General features: G+C 37.2%; 2 protein-coding genes across 11 annotated transcripts in view; both read right to left on the bottom strand.

Moving 5' to 3' along the window:
* LOC132110656 (stromal membrane-associated protein 1-like) overlaps window positions 1–14,181 on the bottom strand; it is a 111,453-nt gene extending 97,272 nt beyond the window's left edge. For all 9 annotated transcript variants that reach the window (XM_059517442.1, XM_059517443.1, XM_059517447.1 and 6 more), the window contains exon 1: window positions 13,883–14,181. In XM_059517442.1, the coding sequence (XP_059373425.1) occupies window positions 13,883–14,000 (118 nt within the window). In that variant the 5' untranslated portion in view covers window positions 14,001–14,181. The remainder of the gene's footprint in view (window positions 1–13,882) is intronic.
* Window positions 14,182–19,383: 5,202 nt separating this feature from the next.
* On the bottom strand, window positions 19,384–22,334 carry LOC132110658 (T-cell leukemia homeobox protein 1-like). 2 transcript variants are annotated; one of them, XM_059517453.1, is made up of 3 exons: window positions 21,705–22,334; window positions 20,738–20,975; window positions 19,384–19,924 (listed from the first exon to the last, which is right to left on the bottom strand). In XM_059517453.1, the coding sequence occupies exons 1-3, from the start codon at window positions 22,171–22,173 to the stop codon at window positions 19,714–19,716; spliced, it is 918 nt and encodes a 305-aa protein (XP_059373436.1). In that variant the 5' UTR covers window positions 22,174–22,334; the 3' UTR covers window positions 19,384–19,713. The 2 variants fall into 2 exon arrangements, with proteins under 2 accessions (XP_059373436.1, XP_059373437.1); XM_059517454.1 differs by having other exon boundaries at window positions 20,738–20,939; window positions 21,705–22,333.
* Between the last annotated feature and the right edge of the window lie 848 nt (window positions 22,335–23,182).

The raw sequence follows: 23,182 nt of genomic DNA, 5'->3' as shown, positions 1-23,182 counted from the left end.
GGAAAGGTGATTTAGGTTCAGGTCATTTCTGAGGTGACCTCATAGCTTTCATTCAGATGGATGTGAATTTAAAGAACTATAAAGATGGAAAGCAAAGGAGGTGAGGACTTCATTGCACTGCTTTAAATATACCACATTCTCACAGCGCCTCCTGGATGCACACAATGATCGGGTGATGGCTAACTGAGCCCGATCCCCAACCTCCTGCTCTCTCTCCTGAGGCCAACAAGGAAGTGACTAAAACTGCAATTCATCGACTGGCCGCTTGAGGCTGGCTACAAAAGGGAGTCAATCCCATAGACTCCCCATGTCAAAATGTCCACATGTTTACAGCCTGGTACAAAATATGATTTTGGTCTAAATAGCTAATTTTGCCCTTCATGACAACTGTGAAGGGGGTAAATTTTTTTTATAACTCATCCGTTTAAATTATATTAAAACTTAAAGTTCTGCATAATTAAGGGTGTGGCTACTTGAGTGACAGGTGGATTGCCGCTGCTGACACTGCCGTCGCGCTAAGTGGGCGTGGCTTCAGCAAGTAGCTCCCGCCTTTAAGCCCATTTTTGATTGTCCGGGATAGTCAAGCGGTGACGCGCTGCCAAGATGGCGACGGCCCGCTCTGCACACTTTAGGCTTCAAAAACACACTTCAGGAGTCTACGGGTGACGTCACGGACACTACGTCCATGTTTTTAAACAGTCTATGTGACTAACACAAGAATGTCTACAAAGCTGACAAAGGCAGCAAAAAGTGAGGCATGTTAAGGGCAACTAATTGGTCAAATCGGATCAGACCATGACCCTCTTTTTTTTCCATTTAATGGAAGTAAATGGACAGCAAAACTGGTTCCAAACGTCTTGAAAGAAGAAACAGAAGTAAGTAAAACAGGTAAATGCTGAGAACAATAGGAGCTTTGCAGACCTGCTGTGCCACTCCACATATACTTCATTACTTCTCCTACAAGGTGCACCTGTCAAAGTGTCCCAGACAGCCACAGAAAAACCACAATATCATTGCACCACAGTCAGCAGAACGATGACTAACATACTTCATTCACATAAAACAGCAGCTCGTGGATTGTCGCCAAAGACAAAAACAAGATATGAAATGAAGCAATCTTTTGAGAAGCAGCAAAAGCTCTATGATCTTTCAGACCTGAAACCAAAACAAAGCAACCTCAAACACACACTAAATTTGCCAAGACCTTCATCTTCAGACACAAGCTCTAAACAGCAGACACCATGTGACAAAGCCCCCCAAACAAATTAAGACTTCAATTAAAGATTAAAGCCAGTCACAGAGATCCTGAGAGAACAAACTTCTTCATTAGAGGAAAAAAAAAGAGACCCTGTTCAAAGGAAAGCTCCGCTCTGCCGCTCTTCTGAGGCACGACACACACATACACACACACACACACACACACACACACACGGCATCTCAAAACTGGCAGTGGAGTCCAACTGAGTGACAGTGGAGTTCGGCCTCACAGAGGGAAGACTAGTAGAGCATGAAATTAGAGCCCTCTATTCCAGCCTAGCAAGAAACAGGCGTCTGACAGAGACCGAAAAGGAAGGTGTGTGCGCGTGCATCTGCTATCTGTGACAGGTGAGGGAAAGAAAGGCAGTGCATCTGGATGTGGAGAAAAGGTCTCAGCACGGTGGCTGTTATGTCAGGTGGAAAAGAGAAGAACAACTGCAAGTGAACATGAGAGAGAAAAGCCAACTCACCGTGACCTCTGTGAACAACTTTAATCGTACACACTGGTCTCATAATAGGGTGTTAAAAGCAAGTTTTGGAGAATGTGACCTGCAGCCAAGAAGCCTGAATTGTTTAAGTTTAAACAGAACAGAAAGGATAGATGAGCTGGTTCACTTTGGCTTTGAGTGGTGCTTTGCTGCCCCCTACTGGTGAGAGGCCATGAGACTGATATAACTTTCAATGTCTGATCACTACAATATGGGGAACATTTGAAAATGCATGTTAAAAATGCTATGGAAACTTTTGCACTGTCTGATGTCAGTATGTTCACAATGATGTATTTAATGATATTAATACTAGTTCATACACATCATCGTTTGTGTGTGTGTGTGTGTGTGTGTGTGTGTGTGTGTGTGTGTTTTGCTGAATTCAAAAGAACAGCTTTATTTGAAATATAAATCTTATGTAACATATTTACTCAATTTAATGAATCCTTATTGAATAAAAGTAATAATTTCTTTAAAAAAAAAAAATTATATATATTAGATTAGATTCAACTTTATTGTCATTATGCAGAGTACAAGTACAGAGCTAATGAAATACAGTTAGCATCTAACCAGAAGTGCAAGAATATAGAGTTTTATATACATAAAAGTGCAGAGTAAGTGAAGCTGTGATATACAGAATGTACAGTGGAGTTGCTATATAAAGTATTGAGCAGAGTATGTACAGAATATGAATAGGAATGCAAATGTAGGGATTGTATGTACATTATAAACAGAGCAATGTAGGATTATATATACATTATGAACAGCAGCAATGTGAGAACAGTGGTAATAAATACAGTTGGATGAGTGTGTAAAAGTATTGTTAAACAATGTATTACAGTATATACAGAATAACAGTAGTGCAATGATGTTTTTATAGAAATAGTTTACTGTGCTTTGTACAGTAACAGCTTTAGACAGTTTACAGTAATAGCTAGAACAGTGTGCAGTCTGTGCAAAATATGATTAGTGCAAATGCATGTGTGTAAAGTACTGTTACCAGTGCAGTAAAAGAGCAGGTGCAGGTTAGATTGGTGGTGTGGCGTTCAGAAGTGTCACAGCCTCGGGGAAGAAGCTCTCTCTCTCTCTCTCTCTCTCTCTCTCTCTCTCTCTCTCTCTCTCTATATATATATATATACACAGTACAGACCAAAAGTTTGGACACACCTTCTCATTCAAAGAGTTTTCTTTATTTTCATGACTATGAAAATTGTAGATTCACACTGAAGGCATCAAGGGCTATTTGAGCAAGAAGGAGAGTGATGGGGTGCTGCGCCAGATGACCTGGCCTTCACAGTGACCGGACCTGAACCCAATCGAGATGGTTTAGGGGTGAGCTGGACCGCAGACAGAAGGCAAAAGGGCCAACAAGTGCTAAGCATCTCTCGGGGAACTCCTTCAAGACTGTTGGAAGACCATTTCAGGTGACTGCCTCTTGAAGCTCATCAAGAGAATGCCAAGAGTGTGCAAAGCAGTTATCAAAGCAAAAGGTGGCTACTTTGAAGAACCTAGAATATGACATATTTTCAGTTGTTTCACACTTTTTTGTTATGTATATAATTCCATGTATAATTCCACATGTGTTAATTCATAGTTTTGATGCCTTCAGTCTGAATCTACAATTTTCATAGCCATGAAAATAAAGAAAACTCTTTGAATGAGAAGGTGTGTCCAAACTTTTGGTCTGTACTGTATATATATATATATATATATATATATATATATATATATATATATATATATATATATGTGACGAGTGGGGCGGGGCCGAGGGACATGGGAGCAAGGCCGGGGGAGTGATTGGAGATGAACTACACCTGTTCGTCCCACCGGTCTCTCGTCCTTCACTGTCGTCGCTCCAGTTTTATATCCTTCCATCTCCTCCATGGGCCTCGAGACCGGTGGGTCGAACAGGTGTAGTTCATCTCCAATCACTCCCCCGGCCTCGCTCCCATGTCCCTCGGCCCCGCCCCACTCGTCACAATATATATACCAACATATGTGCCACTACAGTGCAAAAATGGATTGTTTATACTTCTTTGATTAGTATAATTTCTGATTATTAACTGAAATTACAGATTAAAGAATTCGACAAGATGATACATACATCTAAAAAGGTAAGACAAAATGCCCCTGAAAATCAATTTAATGTTTTAAATATACCCCTTTAACAGAAAAGCTCATTTCTATCGCTGTTGTGAACTAACCATCACACCCAGATTATGAAGAATATAAAAAGCTTCAGTAGTCAGCTGTCTCCAACAGTCCTAAATAAGATGAGGTATACCAGCACATTGAGCACAAACACATTCACCAAACTAATGTCTAATTAAGCTGCACTGAAACTGCAATTTGGACCTTGGCCACCAATGAAGTACATTATATGGAGAAAAATCTTGAAATGTTTTCCACAAAAAGGTGTTTCTTTGCACCTGAAGACAGAAAGACATCTGGGATGACATGGGGGTGAGTAAATTATCTGGAATTTTTTATTCTGGAAGAGAACAAATCCTTTAAATCACTGCCAGAGACACAAAATGCTAAATCCCTGTCTTTATTCAGCAAAAAAAAATTGTAGCAATGGGGTTCCATCCAAAGAACATAAATCTATAACCTCATACTTACATTGTAGGGCAAACAAAGTAATGTCTCTCTTACACCACCTGCTGGCAAACTAACAGAAAGTACTTTAACACGCTGAGGAGAAGCATATGTGTCGCTAAATTGCTTGTAGCTTTTATTGAATCATTCTTTAAACGACTCTTGATTAGAAGTATCACAATGAAGCAGACGTTTGAAACTATAAAGTAACTATTAACTATAAAGAAAAGGTTTCTTTGCTAAATATAATGACACATTCAGTACATTTAACAGAATCACTAGGCCTGCAAAAAAAATCCACAGATCACTGCTAAATTGTGAACATTAGAACATAAGACAAAACTGCTAAAATTCCTCAGATTTTCTTTCCATAATCGGCTCTCAGATTTTCATTCCATGCCCTACATAAAACCCTCAATAAGTCAATAAGGTACATCATGTTTTTGTCTGCCTTTAATTACTGAAGCCATAATTCATATGAGAATGACATCATCTCTTTTTGTGAAGGTTAGCGTGTTCAGACAGAGCCTGAGCGTGTTCGTCAGAAGCTGAGAATCCAGCACAAAGGAAAGGAAGCTGCTGCTATAGCAGGCATTCCTAGCATTCACCCACAGAGATAGTGATCATGCACATCATTCCTGACACAAAGAGTATTGTTTCACGCAGCAGGGGAATTCCTTCTGATGGACGTTATGGTGAGGTCCGATATTGCCTGGAATGAAGAGTTACTATCTAAACAACAAACTATACTACACTGATATTAGGGCTATGAATCAATTAAAACTAACCAGAAATACTGGTGTTCATGATAATACTGACAAATGAAGATATAACAAAGTATATTAGCATAAAGAAGAAGAAATCATTGAATATATAAATTACAAGTAAATGCACTACCATTCAAAAGTGTGGGTCTAATAAATGTTTTTAAATGAAGTCTCTTATGCTCAAACAGGCTGCATTTATTGATTAAAAAAATATACTGTGAAATATTACAATTCTTATATATATTTGTATATGCTGTTTTTGTACACAAGAAAATAATAAAAGCACTCTTTTCTTTCCATGAAAAAAAATATTTTGTAAAATGTCTTTACTTTCATGTTCATAAATTTAATGCATCCTTGCTGAATAAAATTAGTCTATTTCAAAACCCAAACAGTAGAGTGTATGCAAACAACCAATTACATAAATACACTTTGATATTATGCATGTCAATTAAAAATGTATCAAATTACATGATCTTCCAATTAAATAACTGCATATCAGTTTTTACTTAAAAAGTCCAAATTAAATTAATTCAGGTATTACTCTAGCAGATGACATATCAATAAATATAAGCCTATCACTGGCCTACAGCAAACCATTTTCCAATCAAGTTTAATCTGTTTGAGGAAGATCAGAAGCTGAATGTCGTTTTTGGCCGCCTCTCTGTTCTCGGTTTCATTCCATTGCATTTCCTAGAATGCTTTTGAATGCAAGAATACATTCAGTGTGAATGGCTCCTTCCTTATTCTGTGCTGTTGATCTCAGTTTCCCAAGCCGCGTTACACCTGCAATAGCACTTTATTTTGGAATAAACATGAAAATAGGACTTCAAGGCTGATTTGCACAGGTGTTAGGAAAATACCTCACTACGGACTTTACGCATCATGAGGGTGATTAGTTGCACATAAATTAATCATGTTAATATAACAGCAGTAATATTTTTACTCGCCAGCTTTTCAAATGTAGGCTCTCTGCAAATCATAACAACTTCAGGAGGATATAAATTAAGAAAACCCACAAAGATGCTGACATAGACTTTCAGGAATTCTTATCTCTGTGAGTGACCATGTGAAAGAGCACACAGGAGGAAGTACCAGAGCACATTTCCTCTCTGTCCTTGGGGTGTGTGTGTGAGCAAGAGGAAGTGAAGGATGGGGAGCCTATCAAATAGATGCCTCTCTCCACACTCTCCAGTTGCCACACACAATGCAAAATAGAAACCGCACATGCACACCTCTGTCAGCACTTAAAGCAGGAAAGACACAAACACTATAGCACTCTCTGCTGTCTTCTGTCTTTGAGGTTTGCAGTTATGATTGAATCATTACTCATTACTAGAAGTGCCCAGAGGCAATCCCAGAATCTGTGCTTGCCCACAGAGATTCCCAAACAGCTCAAGTGCTTAATGGCTGCAGCTAAGTAGATATCATATGAAGACATTGCTTTCCATTGGCGATTTGGCGGGGTTTGATTAATCTGACCAGAAAATCTGACCGATAATGAATGCTGACCATCGTTAACAGTACAGCTGATCGCTGATTGTGAGGAAGCTCTGATCTGGACACATGATCTGGACACATACTAATCACACCACCCACTACTACATCATCATCATCAATTACCGGTGTAAGACGCAATGACTGCAGTCTGTCTTTTACCCAGCATGCACAGCAGTGTGAGATACGCTGGCTACATTTACATGCACCCAAATAATCCATTTGTAATCGGATTGACGGCTCAATCGGACTGAAAAACATTCATATAAACACCTTAATCGATCCGATTGAGCTCGATCTGAATGAAATTTCGATCGGATTGAAGTTGGTGGTTTATTCCTCTTCTAATACGATTGAGCGTGCATGTAAACACTCGATCGGATTGAACCCCGAAACTGAAAGGACTGCGCATGTCCAATGATGCAGAAATAACGCAATGACGTATAACGCACGGAACAAGCGGCTCTTCCTTTTGAATAAATTGTTGTATAAATCCATGTCCTGTCATTATAAAACTCTCCTTTCACTCGGCAACTCTGAAGTGAGCAAGACAGCCTTGTTTTGGAGACTCATCCACAGGCAACCCCTTTATGGGCGCGGGGAGGGGCTTTTTTTTTGCGTGATAAATATGAGCAGCACAGCACATCGGTTTATATGTACATTTATCCATAAACGGGTAAATATTACAAGAAATAAAGAAACCGTGTAGGAGAGAGGTTATCATGTGCAAACAGTGAGAAACTCTATATTATCTATGTCACTTTCACTATTTGAGCAGTGTGCGCCTGTCAGAAAATCTGTTCCGATTTGTAGCTTGTGACATATAAACCCGCACATCAACACGATCACTTTATTTAGCGTTCATGTATACACTACAATCAGATTCATCAATTGTAATGAATTCAGTCCGATTGAACCAAAAAGTGTGCATGTAAACGTAGCCACTGTAGGGAAAATACAAAAAGAGGATTCAACTGGAAAAGTGGGCAAAACTAACAGTTGTTATTATTAGAAACAAACAATGCTGTTATTGTTATTGAACTAAAATATTAAATTAAATTAAGTTAAATTAAATTTATGAATTTAGCAGACGCTTTTATCCAAAGCGACTTACAGTGCATTCAGTCTATCAATTTTTACCTATCATGTGTTCCCAGGGAATCGAACCCACAACCTTGTGCCTGATAGCGTAATGCTCTACCAATTGAGCTACAGGAACACTATAATAATACATATAATAAAACATATAACAATAATATAATACATATTAAAATAACTTCATTTAATTGAAATCAAACTGAAATAAAATATGCATAAATATTAGAAGACAAACTTTGTTGCCTTGGCAACTAACTGAAAGTAATTATAAGTTTAGGTTGAAGTATTAAAACTTTTTAAATTAAAATAGAAAACTACATAGAAACAAAAGGCATCCTCTTTTCACACTACAAATTGTTAATCATAATCTTAAGGTTGTCTTGTTCTGCTCATAATGAGCTATTTATTAATCCCAAACCAGGGTAAAATTCCTCAGTTCAACAATTCAGACTGCTTCAGTCTGACTTAAAAGGAGGCAGAAAAACATGTCAGACTGCAACTTGTATGAGAAGAAAATGTTTCTTGTGTGGAATTTAGGGCTGCCAAAAGTTAATTCTATAATAATAAGGCATTAATGCAATCTCACTTCAATAAAAGAAAGAAAAAATGCAGATGAATATAACAGTTTGGGCTCTGTTGTTACCTTTAATATTATAGAAATGTACCAACTGAGAGGTTTTCCCCCCACAGCATTAGTTTTTTTTTCTTAAAAACCAAACAGATATGGTCAGATATCTTTCTGAATAATCAGCTATGAGTATTGGCAGAGAAATCTAGTATCATGCATCCCTAAAATATATAACTCTATACCTTCTAACAAATTAAAGTAAAAAAAAAAAAAAGAGCGTGTGTTCTTATCACCAGACAACAGGCACGTCACAGCACGTGTGTGTGACTCACAAGTGCCCCGAGCTCCAAAGAGGAGGATATCTAATGCTCTGAAGCAGGGGCAAAACCACTTTCACCCAGTGCAAATTAGCAAACACAGGTATGCAAAAAACACAGAGACTGACACTTAAACGTACGCTGGCTTCCTTCTCTGGTGATGATCTGCATGTCGGTGACAGCGAGCATATAGTGGACTCAGACAGTGAGAGAGCAGCACCACACAAAGTAAATAAAAGCCTCAGGACACACTGTGCTCAGCCATGTCTGACCGATCCCTACTATTCAGTCACATCTAATCACATCCATCGGCTAGAACCAGCAGCTCCTGCGGTGCCACACTTGCCCTACTGCACTCCATATCATTCCTCTTCTACTACTACTTGGCTACAGCCAAGTGAATCAGAGTTTCACCGACAGCACAAACATCTGTGAATAAGCCACAGCAATTGCCATAAAAATTCAGTTTTGTGGTCTGAGTGGGACTAAAACGCTCTGCTCATTACAGTGATACAAAAGCTGAGATCAGTTAACTAAGATTTGATTGATGAAACGCTGTCTCAGTTGAACTTTGTCGTGTCAAATGTGATAAGACTTTGTATGTTGCCATCTTTAATATGTACTTTGGACATGCGCAATGGTTACAGGTGATAATCACAAACCGAATACAGGCTTGACTTCAGGTTCACATTGGCCTCTATTGTAAGCTGCTGTGTGAACAGGACATTTTGAAACTCACTCATATAATAATCAATCCCACACTCTGACAGTGTGAGTATAGCCATATTCATTTATAGATAAACTCTCCCTTTAAGCTGGCCTCAGTTTAGTGAGATGGCACTTGCAACCTATTTTATGCTCATAATGTGCCTTATTTCTTAATAAAACTAGATATTTAACAAAGCAAAAAATGACTTGAAATTTGATTTTACCCATTAGCAGTTACTCAGATGTTTAAAAAGGGAATCCCACAGACCCAGAGAAAAACCCAACAGCCTTCACAGCCTAGGCGATGCCAGCACGAGAAGCAAGTTATTACACTTTGATGAAAAGAATTCACAGATTTTGAGTAATGCATTTAAATTTTCAAAAAGTTAAATACCCGGATGATGTACTTAATATAAAATTCATACACAAGATTGAGTACATTGTGCTTAGTGTACAGAGTGTCATTAGGATCATACAAAGGTCACCAACACTCTTGGTTACCAACATTCATCAAAAAAAATATTTTTTAAAGTTTCACAACAGAAACAAAGGTTTGGAACAACATGAGAGTGAGTAAAGAATGACAGACTTTTCATTTTTGTGTGTAAAGGGTGTTGACTGACTAACATTCTCTCAAGGCTTACACATTCATAAGCTAATGAAGCTACAAAACACCTCCCATCAGCATCGGCATTATTATGTAAGAGCGAGAGAGAGACAGAGGCAGAAAGAGGCCAGGCAATATGAGCAGTGAGGTGCGGCTGCACTTAAGACACCGGATAGCTCGGAGTGGATGAAACTGCTCTGATTAAGACGAAAGCTGAGAGAAGAGCTTGAGAAGGTGCTGGCCTGCGATATCACCACAGAGCTGAGGAATGCCTTAACATTCTCACATGCTCTCTGTAGAAAAAACAGACTTTGATGGGAAGACAGAAGAGGGATTATAACAGAATTTAGAGCAAACATCTGAAGAAAATATCGGAGTTTGTAACAGGCCACCTAAGAGCTTGCAGCGAGATCTGCTGGTAAGACTGTAGCTGGCAAATATAGCAATGTCACGCAATTAAAAAAAGAAATGAAAATATGCACCATGCAACCGAGAGGAAATGAGAATGCATTCTGCTTTCAATGTTCAGATCAAACACAACTGCACACAACTACACCAAAGAGACAGTGTAGGACTTGCTTGCAACTTTATGACAATATTTACAACAACGACATATTGAAGTTGCGATAAAACGGAAGTAGTGACAAATCTTTTCTTCTGTACTATGGCGTACATCCGAGTGTAATGGATTACCGAAACCACAAAAAAAAAATAAGTAGGGAGGATCTTGGTTCTATGCATCACTTGTTGGTTTACCAGAAGATTGAGTTATGACATTCTGAATTAAACATTAAGAAGTAAAACTTTTTAAAAATAATGAAGCGTGCACAGATTAGTTCTCAATAAGCTCTATAATATGCATTTAGATTTTTTTTTCATTTCGTCTTTAAAATATTACCTTCATTTTAGTCCTCCTCAACATTCTTTACACATTAAACTCCCATATTATTACAAAACATAAGTTTCTATACTATTCTATTTCAAATGAACACCCCCCAGACCAAACAGAGAGACCACCCACTTGAGCAGCTGTTATGGTTACAGTCACCTGGTTACAATCTGAAGAAAAGGTATTGGTAGAAACTAAAACTGCTTTTAATTGCTTAATGGTAGAGTATAACTTCTAGCTGCATAGTCCCTGTGGACTCATATGACAGGGTATCATACACTGTTCTAGGATGAACCATTATGAAACAGGTGGATATGTGGAACAAAGCACAGTGTTTATCTGTAGCATCATTAAAGCAGCAGCTCATCTCTCCTGTATAACTCTTCCACAATGAAACACTACTGTTGAGCTTATCAGACCTGCTGATCAGTTCAACTCCAGACTGGTTTTCCATTCATGCATTAGTAATAGTTTTGCTCAAGGACACATGGCTGAATAGTGATTCGCCGGATTACAAATCCCTGTCAGCTGTCACCCTAAACAGAATCTGAGCATCATTCAATATAAACGTGATCATAGGCGTCGATTTCGGGGGGGACGGGGGGGACGTGTCCCCCCCAGATTTCGTCATGAGTCATTTTGTACCCACCACCTTTTTTTTTTTTTTAAACCTCGAGTTCTGCTGCTGCGCTGGCTACACGCTTTTCTGTTCATTAAAACTGCAACAACTGTAACATTGGGATACGTTCTATGTTGGGGGAGGGGGAGTCATCGTGTCACTGTTATTATTTTCTCTATATGCCGGTTTCAACGGCAACAACATAAACAAACGTTACAGCGCATGCGCGCTTTTGCGGACCTAACTTAACTTCCGGTAGACTTCCAAATAGAATCAATAACATCAGCCAAGTCCCTCTAGAGTAGATATTTTTTGATAACAAACAAAATATGTTTGCTGCATGGATCAGGCGGACTTAATGAGAATGCAAATCCATTCTTTGCCAATAGGAGATGTTTTAAAGCATAGACATAAAGCGCGAGAAATGGAGGTTTCCCCAGTAACAGCTGTAAACAAAGTACGCTCACACACGCTGCTTTATCAGGCATATAACATGCAAGTCTTCCTTCAGAAATACAGCGATATAAAAAACACCTGTGCCTCGTTTTGATATTTAAACATATAAATGTAAGGGATTATTATTATTAAACGTGCAGTACATAACGTTACTCATGTTTATTCAGCGAAGCCTTTTTGAAAATCGATCAGTTTTAAAATTGTGGTGAGTTTCCAAAAATAAATAAATGTATGGGAAACACATCCCGCAGCACAACCACCTGAGCCCTCAGTCTACTCATCGCCTTGACTTTAACCGCGTTTGTAGAAGGCACTGCAGCCAGACCGATATACACAACACAGACCGGAAGTTAACTTAGGTCCAGGCGCGTGCGCCCGATGAAACCGTCTATATGACTATCGCGCTTCTTTTTTTTAAAGAATGTTTTTCAAATGAGTTGACAGTTTGGAATGGACAGTGAACGAGCGGGAACGAGGCTACCTAGTCTTTGCTGGGATTTGCCAGAATTTCTGGCGAATGTATCATAGACGAGCAAGTCATTTAGCCTTCATACAATATCACAAGGTTGCATCCTAGTGCCATGGACTATAACATATCAAAGTGATAACTTGTAGAACAAATGGATGTTGTTGTACACACAGCAAGGGTCTGCAGACCATTGACACAAAGGTAAGACGCGATAACTTATGTTTATTAAGATTTGCTGGTATTATGGCTAGGTCTTGTGCATTTGCACACAAGGGATCGGCTGTTTTAATTCTTCTCTTGCAATTAATGTTACGTTAGACTTCCTTAGCCACCAACTTAATTAGCTAGTTACGGTTTGCGTTCATACAGCAAGTGTTGGGGGAGATGATTGTTGAGTAGTCAGTATCTTGTTTAATTATTGCTTGAATCTATTGCTGAATTCTGAAATAGTTGTGATGATGATGATGATGATGAGGAATGGATCAAGTTTTAGTCAAAATGCCTGATGTAGATTGGATGGATGCATGTTGTTGTGAATTGAGAGCAGTCAGATCATGGTGTGATAGTCAATAGTGTTCATCTGTGCTACACGTATTTTTGCTTTTTCAATCTTGATAAAATTTGTAGTGCTTAAGTTGTGTTTTGTGTAGATATGGTAAATTGTACTGGGAATTAAATCAAATTATTACATGGCTTGGTTGAATTCCACTGTAGAATGAAGTCTGTTATTTCTTGATAATAACACCGTTGCCATGAAAAACAGAGCGTTGCTATGGACGCGGCAGGATTCTAATCGTAGAGACGGAACTATTTTCTTTAGCGGAAGCAATACAATCGTGTTTAAATCAATAAACTCTTTTTTAAATCAATATTTTGTGTCAAATTATTGATTTATTTGGTGGGTAGCCATGTAATAAGCGGGATAATATAGAGCGAGGCCCGATTTTGGGTTAGATTTTTTTCCCCGTTTTCAGTGGTTATAACAAAGCAACATGAAAGAGAAATTTGGTAATCATTGTTTAGGTACATTAAACCACGTCATGGCCATGTCATATTGTCAACATGGTACTTATATGATGATATGAAGCAGATTAGTGGGTCATATATCATATGTCTAATGCTTTGTACGGCTTTCTTCTTCATAAAACGAGTCGGACATCATCACATTTTTGTATACATTTTTATTTATTTACATTAATAAGATACAGGACGTCTTTCAAAACATGACCTGCGCGAAAGAGAAAAAAAAAATGCATCATTGTACCCACCACTTCTGAAAATGCACTTCTGAATGCGTCTCTGTCCCCACCACATTTCAAACCAAACTGACGCCCATGAACGTGATCAATAACGCGCTCTCAAAAGCCGGCTCAGTGGGTTTTGACACCCAGCTACGTGTCAGCTCCCGGGTGACTCGTCTCAGGACCGTGATCCGTGAGAAACCTGAACAGCCCCCGTGTGTAACCAGACTCCTGTCGCGTACAGGGGATCAAAACATCAACCCGAGTCACGTAAGCGGAGGAGATTTCAGATCATCTCACCTTTGGCTTCGCAGTCGGCGCAGTATTTGTTATCATCCTCTCTCAGCATTTTGGACAGAATGGCCTGATGCTGCTCGTTCAGTTTCTGAGCCTTTTCCCTCTCCGATCGCGTCGTCATCTCGGCCCGTTTTCTGTCAGCGTTTCTGTATAAAATCACCTGTCTTGCCCCCGATTCGCTCTGTTCAATTGTATCGTTATAGATGGAAGACCATCCCCTGTGAAATGAAACTGTGGTGGGCTCACGGCAACGGAGCGGCAGCTGGGCTGAGACAGATCGGCGGAATATGGCCGATTGGTGGAATTAAGCGGAAGCGGAAACGGAGACGAGTAAGTTATGGTGACCCGATTAAAATATAATTAAAAATACTGTGAATTTTGAACTGAGGGAACGTTTAATCAAACTGAAGTGGTATATTATTATTTTTTTATGTCGATTTAAAAGTAAAACATGTTTTGTGATATCCAAATATAAGAAGGCACTGTGACTTTTGCGTCATTGCTGACGTATGTATGTGCTGGTAGGTTGGACAGCCGGTTTGACGCGAAATCGGTTTTAATCATATCTTGCATTACCTAGAATATTGTCATTGGCCAAATATTTAAATACTGTTAAATAGACTTTGGCAAAAGCGGTGTTATAAACTAGGTGACATTCTAAGTAAATTTGCGAAAGTTTGTCTACATTTTAAACTGACGATAAACTTTTCTCTAATTCATAATGAATTACAAATTCAACTTTAAATATAAATGTTTAACTGTGCAAAGTTTTAGCCACTTCTTTTTAAAAAGAAATATCAAAATTATTTCGAGAAAATGTATCAAATACTATGAGAAAAACGACACTGTTCAGCAATTTATAACTTGTTTATTGAATGTGCCTTCAAGATTTATCATACTCTGTGAGACATCAGCCAAATTTACCATCGTTTGTTCAGTTTTGTGATATTTGCAGAGTTATAACCTTGGTAAATGTTAATTTGAATGCTTTCTCTTCCAGTCTTGCTGTTGTGCCCTGATAATGCATAACATCTACTTAAATGCTGATATTGTACTGCTTATCTGTAACAAACCATGTGCAGATACATAGGAAAACTATTGCAGTAAAAACTTTTTTTTCCCCACAAACTGACTTTACATGATAACAAACACATGTCCTTGTGACAAAACTTAATATAAATGTATGAAATCTCCTGACAAAAAAATAAATAGTTGAATATGTTTATTCTTTGAAAATATCTTTCAGGCCTTGCAGACTTTTGTTACCCACTTTCAAAGAGAATAAAAACATTAAATTTCCAACAGCAGATTCTTTTCAAAATGTCAATTAAAGGCTGAACAGAACTGTTCAAGTAGTTCAAACTACTTTTACACAAACTATTCTTCATCCTCCATAGTAGGTCCATACAATCGGCAAAGAGAAACATTACAGAAATTCTCTCTTTGCATCAGTATGCAGAATTATAACTCGCATTCAAATGTTAAAATAAATACATTTCGATATTTTTAACAGGGCAAATTAAAAATCAATACAACGTCCCTTTCTTTCCCAATCACCGTATCGTGTAGGTTCAGGACCTCTGGGACCACCTTTCTCCTTAGTTTCTGGATTCACGTCATCTAGAAATCCAGTTAAAGTGGCAATTAAATATTACTCCATTTTATATCATTAATTGTATAAACTTAAAATACACTGAATTAGTCATTTATTAAAAAAGAGAGAAATTCTTAGTTATAATTCATGTGTATAGCCTATCATTTCGATACCCTATTCTCATATATGCAAATTATAGTACAATAATAATTACGTTCAGAAACATCTTTAGATTTTGACTCGATTTCGTCCGTGTCAAAGCGTCCTTGGGGTGTTTTGGCTTTCTTTAAGGGTGCTTTATCCTTTGCCACACCACCAGATGCATGTCCTGCTGTCCTCTGACATGCTGCAGATACACAGGAATAAGAGCAGCGACACTTTGACAAATCTGTCGCAAATTGATATGTATACTCGAACCCGATTCTCAGTAATATAAATAAAGGACGTTTAGAAATTATGCATATTAATATGACATTTGTACAAATCAATGCCTAATGAAAAGTTAAATGCCAATCAAAGCTATTCAGGTTGCACTCACCAGTATAAGTCGACTCTAAAAATAAACCTTTCTTTACAAAAACTGTAGTACAGTAAACGCGTAAAAGAGACATTTTGCGTGGATGCTATACCAGTCTGTTGTGAGCAGAAAATTACACAACTGAAGAATGTTTTGACGATTGAAAATGACGGCGATGCACGCGTCATCATTCAGGGACACAAAATATACTCGAGAGGATCGCGGCGGCGCTACAGAAGTGCAGAGTCGATTGTTACATCTGCTATGCCATCTTTTCCAAGCGAAGAACAGATAAGGAAACTCTATGAAAATCAGTTACAAAATTTTACAGAATAATTCTTAGATTGCCTGTGAGACATAAGCGATATATATATATATATATATATATATATATATAAATAAACAGCGCTGTTATTACCTCGCTAGTGAGAATGTCATGTGTATTTACTTTTCTATCGTCTGTCATGTTGTTGTTGTTGTTGTTTTTGTTAGTAGGCCTACTGCATGCTAATTTCCGTTATTAGGCCTACAGTTGAAAAGTGATATGGAACTGCCTGGAACTGCGTTTCCCTGAAAATAATTGCACACTTCGGAACAGTCGTCAGTCAATCAGATTCAAGCATTCAACGGCCCCGTAAAGTCAATTAATTTGATGGAATAGGTCTGTGTGATGTGATTTTTCTTAATTAAACTGAAATACAAAAATGAATTAAAACATAAAAAAATAAATCATAAAACACTCTTAATCATGGAATACTTTGAATTAGAGCTGTTTTAATAGACATATGGAGAATTCAGGTAAAGTGGGCCAACCAGATGGGTTTTTTTTTATTCTCTTATCTTTTCTTTATTACTTTTGTTAACTTTAAGGTCCAGTTATAATATTTCGAATACAGTGTTATTTGCAAGCTAAATTTCTTGCAAATAATTTAAATTTTCAGACAAATTTATTTTCGGATAAAGTGGGCCATTCCATATTAAAAATTATTCTACATCTTAAAAACACATGATATATTAACACATATTATCAGACAAACATATAAACCCAAAATTATTTAACATGTGTAAATACTAATCTTAATTCATGTGTAAAATTCCAAACAACTGAAAGAATGTGTTGTGTTGACATTGAATTTCATGAGAATCTGAATATCAGAATATTCAGAAATCAGAATTTTGCCAAACATGAATTTTACAATATATAAAAAATGTGACCACAACACAAGCAACAATAAATAGCCTAAAAAAATAAGAGGAACGTTTAAAATGGTAAATGTGTTCTCTAAACACTTTAAATTAACTTTAATCATGTTTATCAACTTTATATTTTGCATCTACATTTTACTCTTCTCATTCATTCTTCACTCCACAGATTGAACTTCATCCCTCGACATTCTTTCTATTCTCTCTTTCTTTTCTTCCATCTCTGACTTGAATTTTCTGACTGCAGAGTCATTTCTTTTTCCTAAAAAAATGAATTATACAAGCCAACTATAAAATAACCAGTGAATGTCGATTTATTTAATGAATTGGAGTATAATAACTGAAGGTTAAAGGTCGACTCACTTTATCGAACACATTTAGTGTGTATTGTGAAAAGCGAAATTCATGAATTGAAATGAATTCAGCCAAGGTGGGCCAGCAATATTTAAACACCTTACAAGGAAACTAACAAATACAAAAAAAAGAAAAAAGTATTCTCTGCATTTTATTCCTTACTAATAATCAGAGGAGAAACTGTCTCAATATTTGTTTCCATTTAGTGAGCAACCTTATAATTCAGAAATGAAAATCTATATGTAAAAGCGCTTTCTTCCACCCAGCAGTCATGTTGCATGTCAAACATTATAAAATGTGTAAAATAAAATATGCAAATAATAATCTATATGTGAGTCTAAACGCGCCCTGATGTTATTTAAAATTTAATTCGCGACTGCGTTCGTAGCTAAGGCCTATTGTGACCTAAATTACTTCCATCTCTTAACATTCTGGAACGTTTCAAACGACACTTATCACATTATACGATTTCGGAAGAGACGATGAAACTTAAACCACCTTCCGATGCAGTTTTGGATAGCCTAAGCTTCTGGTAATTTTCAGGAACACCATCACATCTGCACATAGTTATCATAAATACACGTTTGCACTCTCCAATATAGACAAAAAAAACATCCATTTATCATGCAACCAAAACTGTCATTCACTAGAGATTCATCACAGATATGCTATGCTATCTGGGATCTATCCACAATGACAAAACCTGCGCGGTGTTTATAGTTACTCAACAAAAAGCGCTAAACAAATCGAACAGTTGGAATGACCCAGTCTGAAAACTGACCACAGATATTTAATCATTCATATCAAACTATAAGAAAATATATTTTATACATGCCGACATCTCCGAAGAAAGTGAAGGACAAATTGTAAAACATCTTGTAAACTTATCATTGCTTGATTTTTCCTTTTAAAAAACTGTTGCTTGTGTAAAATGAAAATTCAGACAATAAATGTATAGCCTAGACTTGAATACAGGTGTTACTGAGCATTGATGTTTCATCTTTGTCTCTTTAATTTCAAAGAACAGTTGGAATATTTTTTTAGGGGGGTGCTTCTGAGTGTACATTTACGCGTTTAGCATGACGCTTTAATCCAAAGCGATTTACAGTGCAGTTACAGTTTTTTTTTCTTTTAAACCAGGTTATGTGTTCCCTGGGAGTAGAACCCATGACCTTTTGCGCTGCTAACGCAATGCTCTACCACTGAGCCACAGGAACTGAACTAATACTTCTCTTCTGCAACATCACAAAAACCTATTTCTTGCAAATAACGCAAAAATACGCCTCCAAACAAAAATGACAGTCTAATCACAAGCATGAAGAAATAAAGTAGCCAAAATTAAGTCGCTCGTGTAGGCCTAGCCATAGGCCCATTTTCCCTGTATTAGAATATAATATTTTAATTCACAGGACTATTTTTGCTGCGTTACAAACGTGCAAAATACAATCCCTGCGAGTAAATCTACATACGAATATGAAAAAATAAAAAGAGAGACCTATCGAAAAATAAATGGGTAACACTTTATAAAAAAACTGTTCATATATAACAATATGTAATGCTCATCAGCGTATTAGTTGTAGTTAAAAGAACAAATTAGTTCGAAAAAAGCTCTGATTAGCGTGATAGGCTACAGCAGGCATATCAATTCGCCTATGTTACAGGTTTAAGCTTTTTACCCAGAATCGCCTTTATAAAACTGTTAAAATACTTTTTACTTTCAAATGAGATATTTTCCAAGTAGGCTACCCACTTAAATAGCCTAACTACAATTTTGCCAGCGTTGGCAAAAGTAGGCTACGTTTGTCCAACACTACGTTCGCTTTTATTTGTTTTTCATTTGTAATATTTTGTGACTTATTAATGAAAGTTATTATAAATTGTTGCCACAAACGTTAGGCTATTGGAAGTATAGCCTACCAAATAAAATTCATGTTTGAGATACAAGCGCAATACGACAGTCTTTTAAGTTTACATTTTGTTGAAATCGAAGTGATAAAATCAATAAAAAATATTCTGCACAACTGTAGGCTAACGGAGAGCAGCAAATATTCGTTTAGCTGTTTTTACAAGCTGCATGATACAAATGAAAGACTGGTTTTACGTTATAAAGAAGAAAGAAATGTGATGTTGAGATATTCCTCTGCACATCGCACATCCATAAGTCTCTTAATCAGTGTTGGGAACGCTACTGATTTTCGCCGTGTTCTCGGTCCAGGGCTGAAGGTTCTGAAGTGCGAATAGGGAGCTGTTGTGTAGGCAGATTGGGTCCGCATTGACAGGATGGTTTATAGTCTTTTGAAAAGCTTCTTGCTGAAGTTGCATAAGGATTCGGTTCGCTTGTTGTCGCTCGGCTTCTCTCTCCTCTGCAGTCTGCCTCCTGCATGGATTTGGATCATAGCATAGCAGTCATTTAGTCTGTAATTTCAGTCATGATTTCTCATAGCCGTTTTAGTTAGTGGTTGGCTAAATTAAAATAAATAAATAAAAATACAAAGCGGTGATCCTAATACCAAAGGATACCAAAGTTAAAAATAATAATAATAATAATAATAATAATATATATATATATATATATATATATATATATATATATATATATATATATATATATATATATATATATATATATATATATATATATATATATATATATATACACACACACACACATAGGCCTATCTATCTATCTATCTATCTATAGCCCAATTCTACTACATTTAGTTCAATATAAATTACATTTCAGTGCATAAAGATCATCACATCAATTATCCTGCTTGAAAAGAAGGTAATTAACATAATTTCTGTCGTAGTCTAAAACTGGATCATAAAATGACTTTAGGTCTGCTCCATAAGTTCCAGGCCTAGAATAATGTGTAATAAGTAAAAAAAGACATTCGCGGAAGTCCATCATTAAGAATATAACCTGTTTACACTGTCAATAAAAAGGCCACAGTCAACCAAATTTGGTCAATCCAAACTAAATGGAGTCAGTTAAACATATATCGATGTATTTGTTGAATTAATATATTCTGAGTGAGGTGCATGAACAGGCCTTCCATATGGAATGCATTATGGAACTAACTCAACTGAGGGTCTTTAAAAACAAAATGCTCAACTGGGTTTAGCAGTGAGACGAAAAAGAATGCATTACGTGTGGGTGTAAAAGCATGATTAGATCACAAAAGCTCACCTCCATTTCGTTCTTCTGTTCTGGAACCATGTTTTGACCTGCGCATCAGTCATTTTAAGTGCTTTCGCTAAGGCTGCCCTCTCAGCTGACGCCAGATACTTCTGACGGTGGAAGCGTTTCTCCAGCTCGCAGATCTGGAGGCGCGTGAACGACGTCCGGGGCTTCTTCTTCTTCGGAGGCGTTCTGTTCTGGTACGGGTGACCTATACGGCGTGTTACAGTGAACGGTGAGAGGGCCACTAGATTGAGAGACAGAGTGAAAGCAAGCGGAAGAAATCAGCAAAACGACAGAGCCAAGCACTGAGAAGCATATGAGACTTCCAGAGATGAAAGATGACTTTTGTTTTTGTAATTTTTACTTTGTAAGGTTAAAACGGTGATGTGGAACATTTACAGACATGATAAATCAAAATTTGAGTTCTCATGAGGTAAAATACTTTGTCATTTATTAAATATACTGTATGGATATACATTTTTAAGATAATTTTCTTTGGCATATAGTTGCATTGCAATAACTGTATATGCTATAGAAACTCTCGTTTATTAACTCGCGAGACCAGTAAAGTTTTCATTTTAAGTTGTTTTTATAAAGTTTTCAGAAAAAAAAAAAAAAAAAAAAATATATATATATATATATATATATATATATATAATGGAGTGTCTTTAACACTGAAGCCCTTATGAATTATTTTAATTAATGGATTTGTGATTCTTCATGGAAACTCAATCAAATTAAAAACTATTTAAAGCGTAAAAAGTGTAGGCTAATTGCTGCCTAAACATTGACAAAGTTACAACCTACAATAAATCATTGCAGTTTTTGGACAACTTTGGTCACTGATGGGTTGAATTAATGATTATGATTAAGCCCCACAATGAAAACATTTTTTACAGTGCAATTTCGATTAAGACGAAGATTTAAATAAAGCAAACACCACTGTAAAGTTTAAAAGAGTGATTTCTATTACCTGTAAATCTGTCTTTGGTATATCTCCTGTTACTCTCCATCCATGGAAACGTTAATCCCGTGAGACTGTTTATGGTGCCCATGCTTCCCATACTTGGCACCGTGGCAGCGCTGGTGGGAATGGACGAGTGAACGCTGTTCAGCGGCCGGTGCGCTGGAACCCGGATCACTCCCGAAGAATTAAGGCAATTCCCATTAACATTCGTGCCCAAGTTCATGTTGTACGAGCCGTTGAGGGAGCCAACGCTGCACGAGTTTCCATTGTATCCAGCCGAGTTATTGACATTGTAGTTGCCAGTCATGGTATTATAGGCTGAGCTGACTATGCAGCCCAAACCGTAGTCCAGATCCTGCATTCTGGGGTTGGAGATCATGCAGCTTCCCGGGTCTGCATTGTGAAGAATCTGATCGATCCCAAAACTGATGGTGTCTGCGTGCGTCTGGTGGAGATGCGCTCCAATATGATCCATGGTGTGGAGAAGCGCGCGCGCTCCTGCGAGCCTACAGGATCCTCCACGTCACCCCAGTTATCATACAGCAACTAAAACGCAGTTTAGTCCAGTCTTGTCGTTATCTAATAGCATTGACTGCATTTGTGAGACGGACTGAACTACTTGTATTTTTTTTACTTCCTCCCTTTACCCTTATAGCTCTAGCCGGCCGGATGAAGCCACGAGAACATCAATCAAAATGCCAAAGAGGCTGGGTAAAATTAAGCCTCAGTTCAGGGATGAGAGACCCAATTGGCTACAGAAACCACGACGAGTCTGTTCAATGAAACGCTTTAGAATTCCCTTATCCGCACAGGGCAGTTTAGAGAGGTAATTTATTAAACCAAACACCAAAGACCTGGGGGGGGGGGGATAATAATAATTAATTAATTACATAATTAACTTCTCTATGCAGTATCTGTAGTTTCGATATTTTCTCTTTTGATGTTTTGATCATGCGAAAATAAGGCAGTGATTTCGAGGTTAAGTATTTTTCACGCTTGTTAGGCTACAAACATTAACTCAAATTAATTACAGTGGTTTGTCAATAATTTATAGTGAGAAAGATCAATCACACACACGCTAGACCATACTGTCAATGATATAACATGTTAAATAAAATCTGAATGACAAAATCTGAATAAATCAGTCATTCTTATCGGAATAACTTTATTCTTCATCAAAAAATAAATAAATTATGAAACTCTGTCTTTCCAACTTTTAAATGATTTATTTTAAATATTTTGTGAGTCACGACAGAACTATTTCAATTCACATTCATTTGGTAAGATACTTCGATGTGTTAACTTCTGTATTAATTATTCATTTTATTTTGTATGCATTAATCTTTCTAAATAAGATGGTTATAAATATGCAATATTAGACGAAAGCAAACAGTTTCATGTTATCGATTTCCTTCTGGAAGAAAGTGGGTGGTGATTATTTAACGTAAAATGCATTAACGATTCATATTTGATGGGGCTCCAGA

The sequence above is a fragment of the Carassius carassius genome, chromosome 30 (genome assembly GCF_963082965.1).
Source record: "Carassius carassius chromosome 30, fCarCar2.1, whole genome shotgun sequence".
Classification (NCBI taxonomy): Eukaryota; Metazoa; Chordata; class Actinopteri; order Cypriniformes; family Cyprinidae; genus Carassius; species Carassius carassius.
Note: the sequence above shows the minus strand (reverse complement) of the source record. Positions and strands in the feature narration are given on the sequence as shown.

What these genes read in the sequence shown, in the direction of transcription:
- LOC132110658 (XM_059517453.1), bottom strand. Translation starts at nt 22,173, where the DNA reads ATGGATCATATTGGAGCGCATCTCCACCAGACGCACGCAGACACCATC. An exon ending in TACCAAAGACAGATTTACAG is followed by an intron (nt 20,976 to 21,704) that starts GTAATAGAAATC and finishes CTCTCAATCTAG; the next exon opens with TGGCCCTCTCACCGTTCACT. An exon ending in AACAGAAGAACGAAATGGAG is followed by an intron (nt 19,925 to 20,737) that starts GTGAGCTTTTGT and finishes AAATCCATGCAG; the next exon opens with GAGGCAGACTGCAGAGGAGA.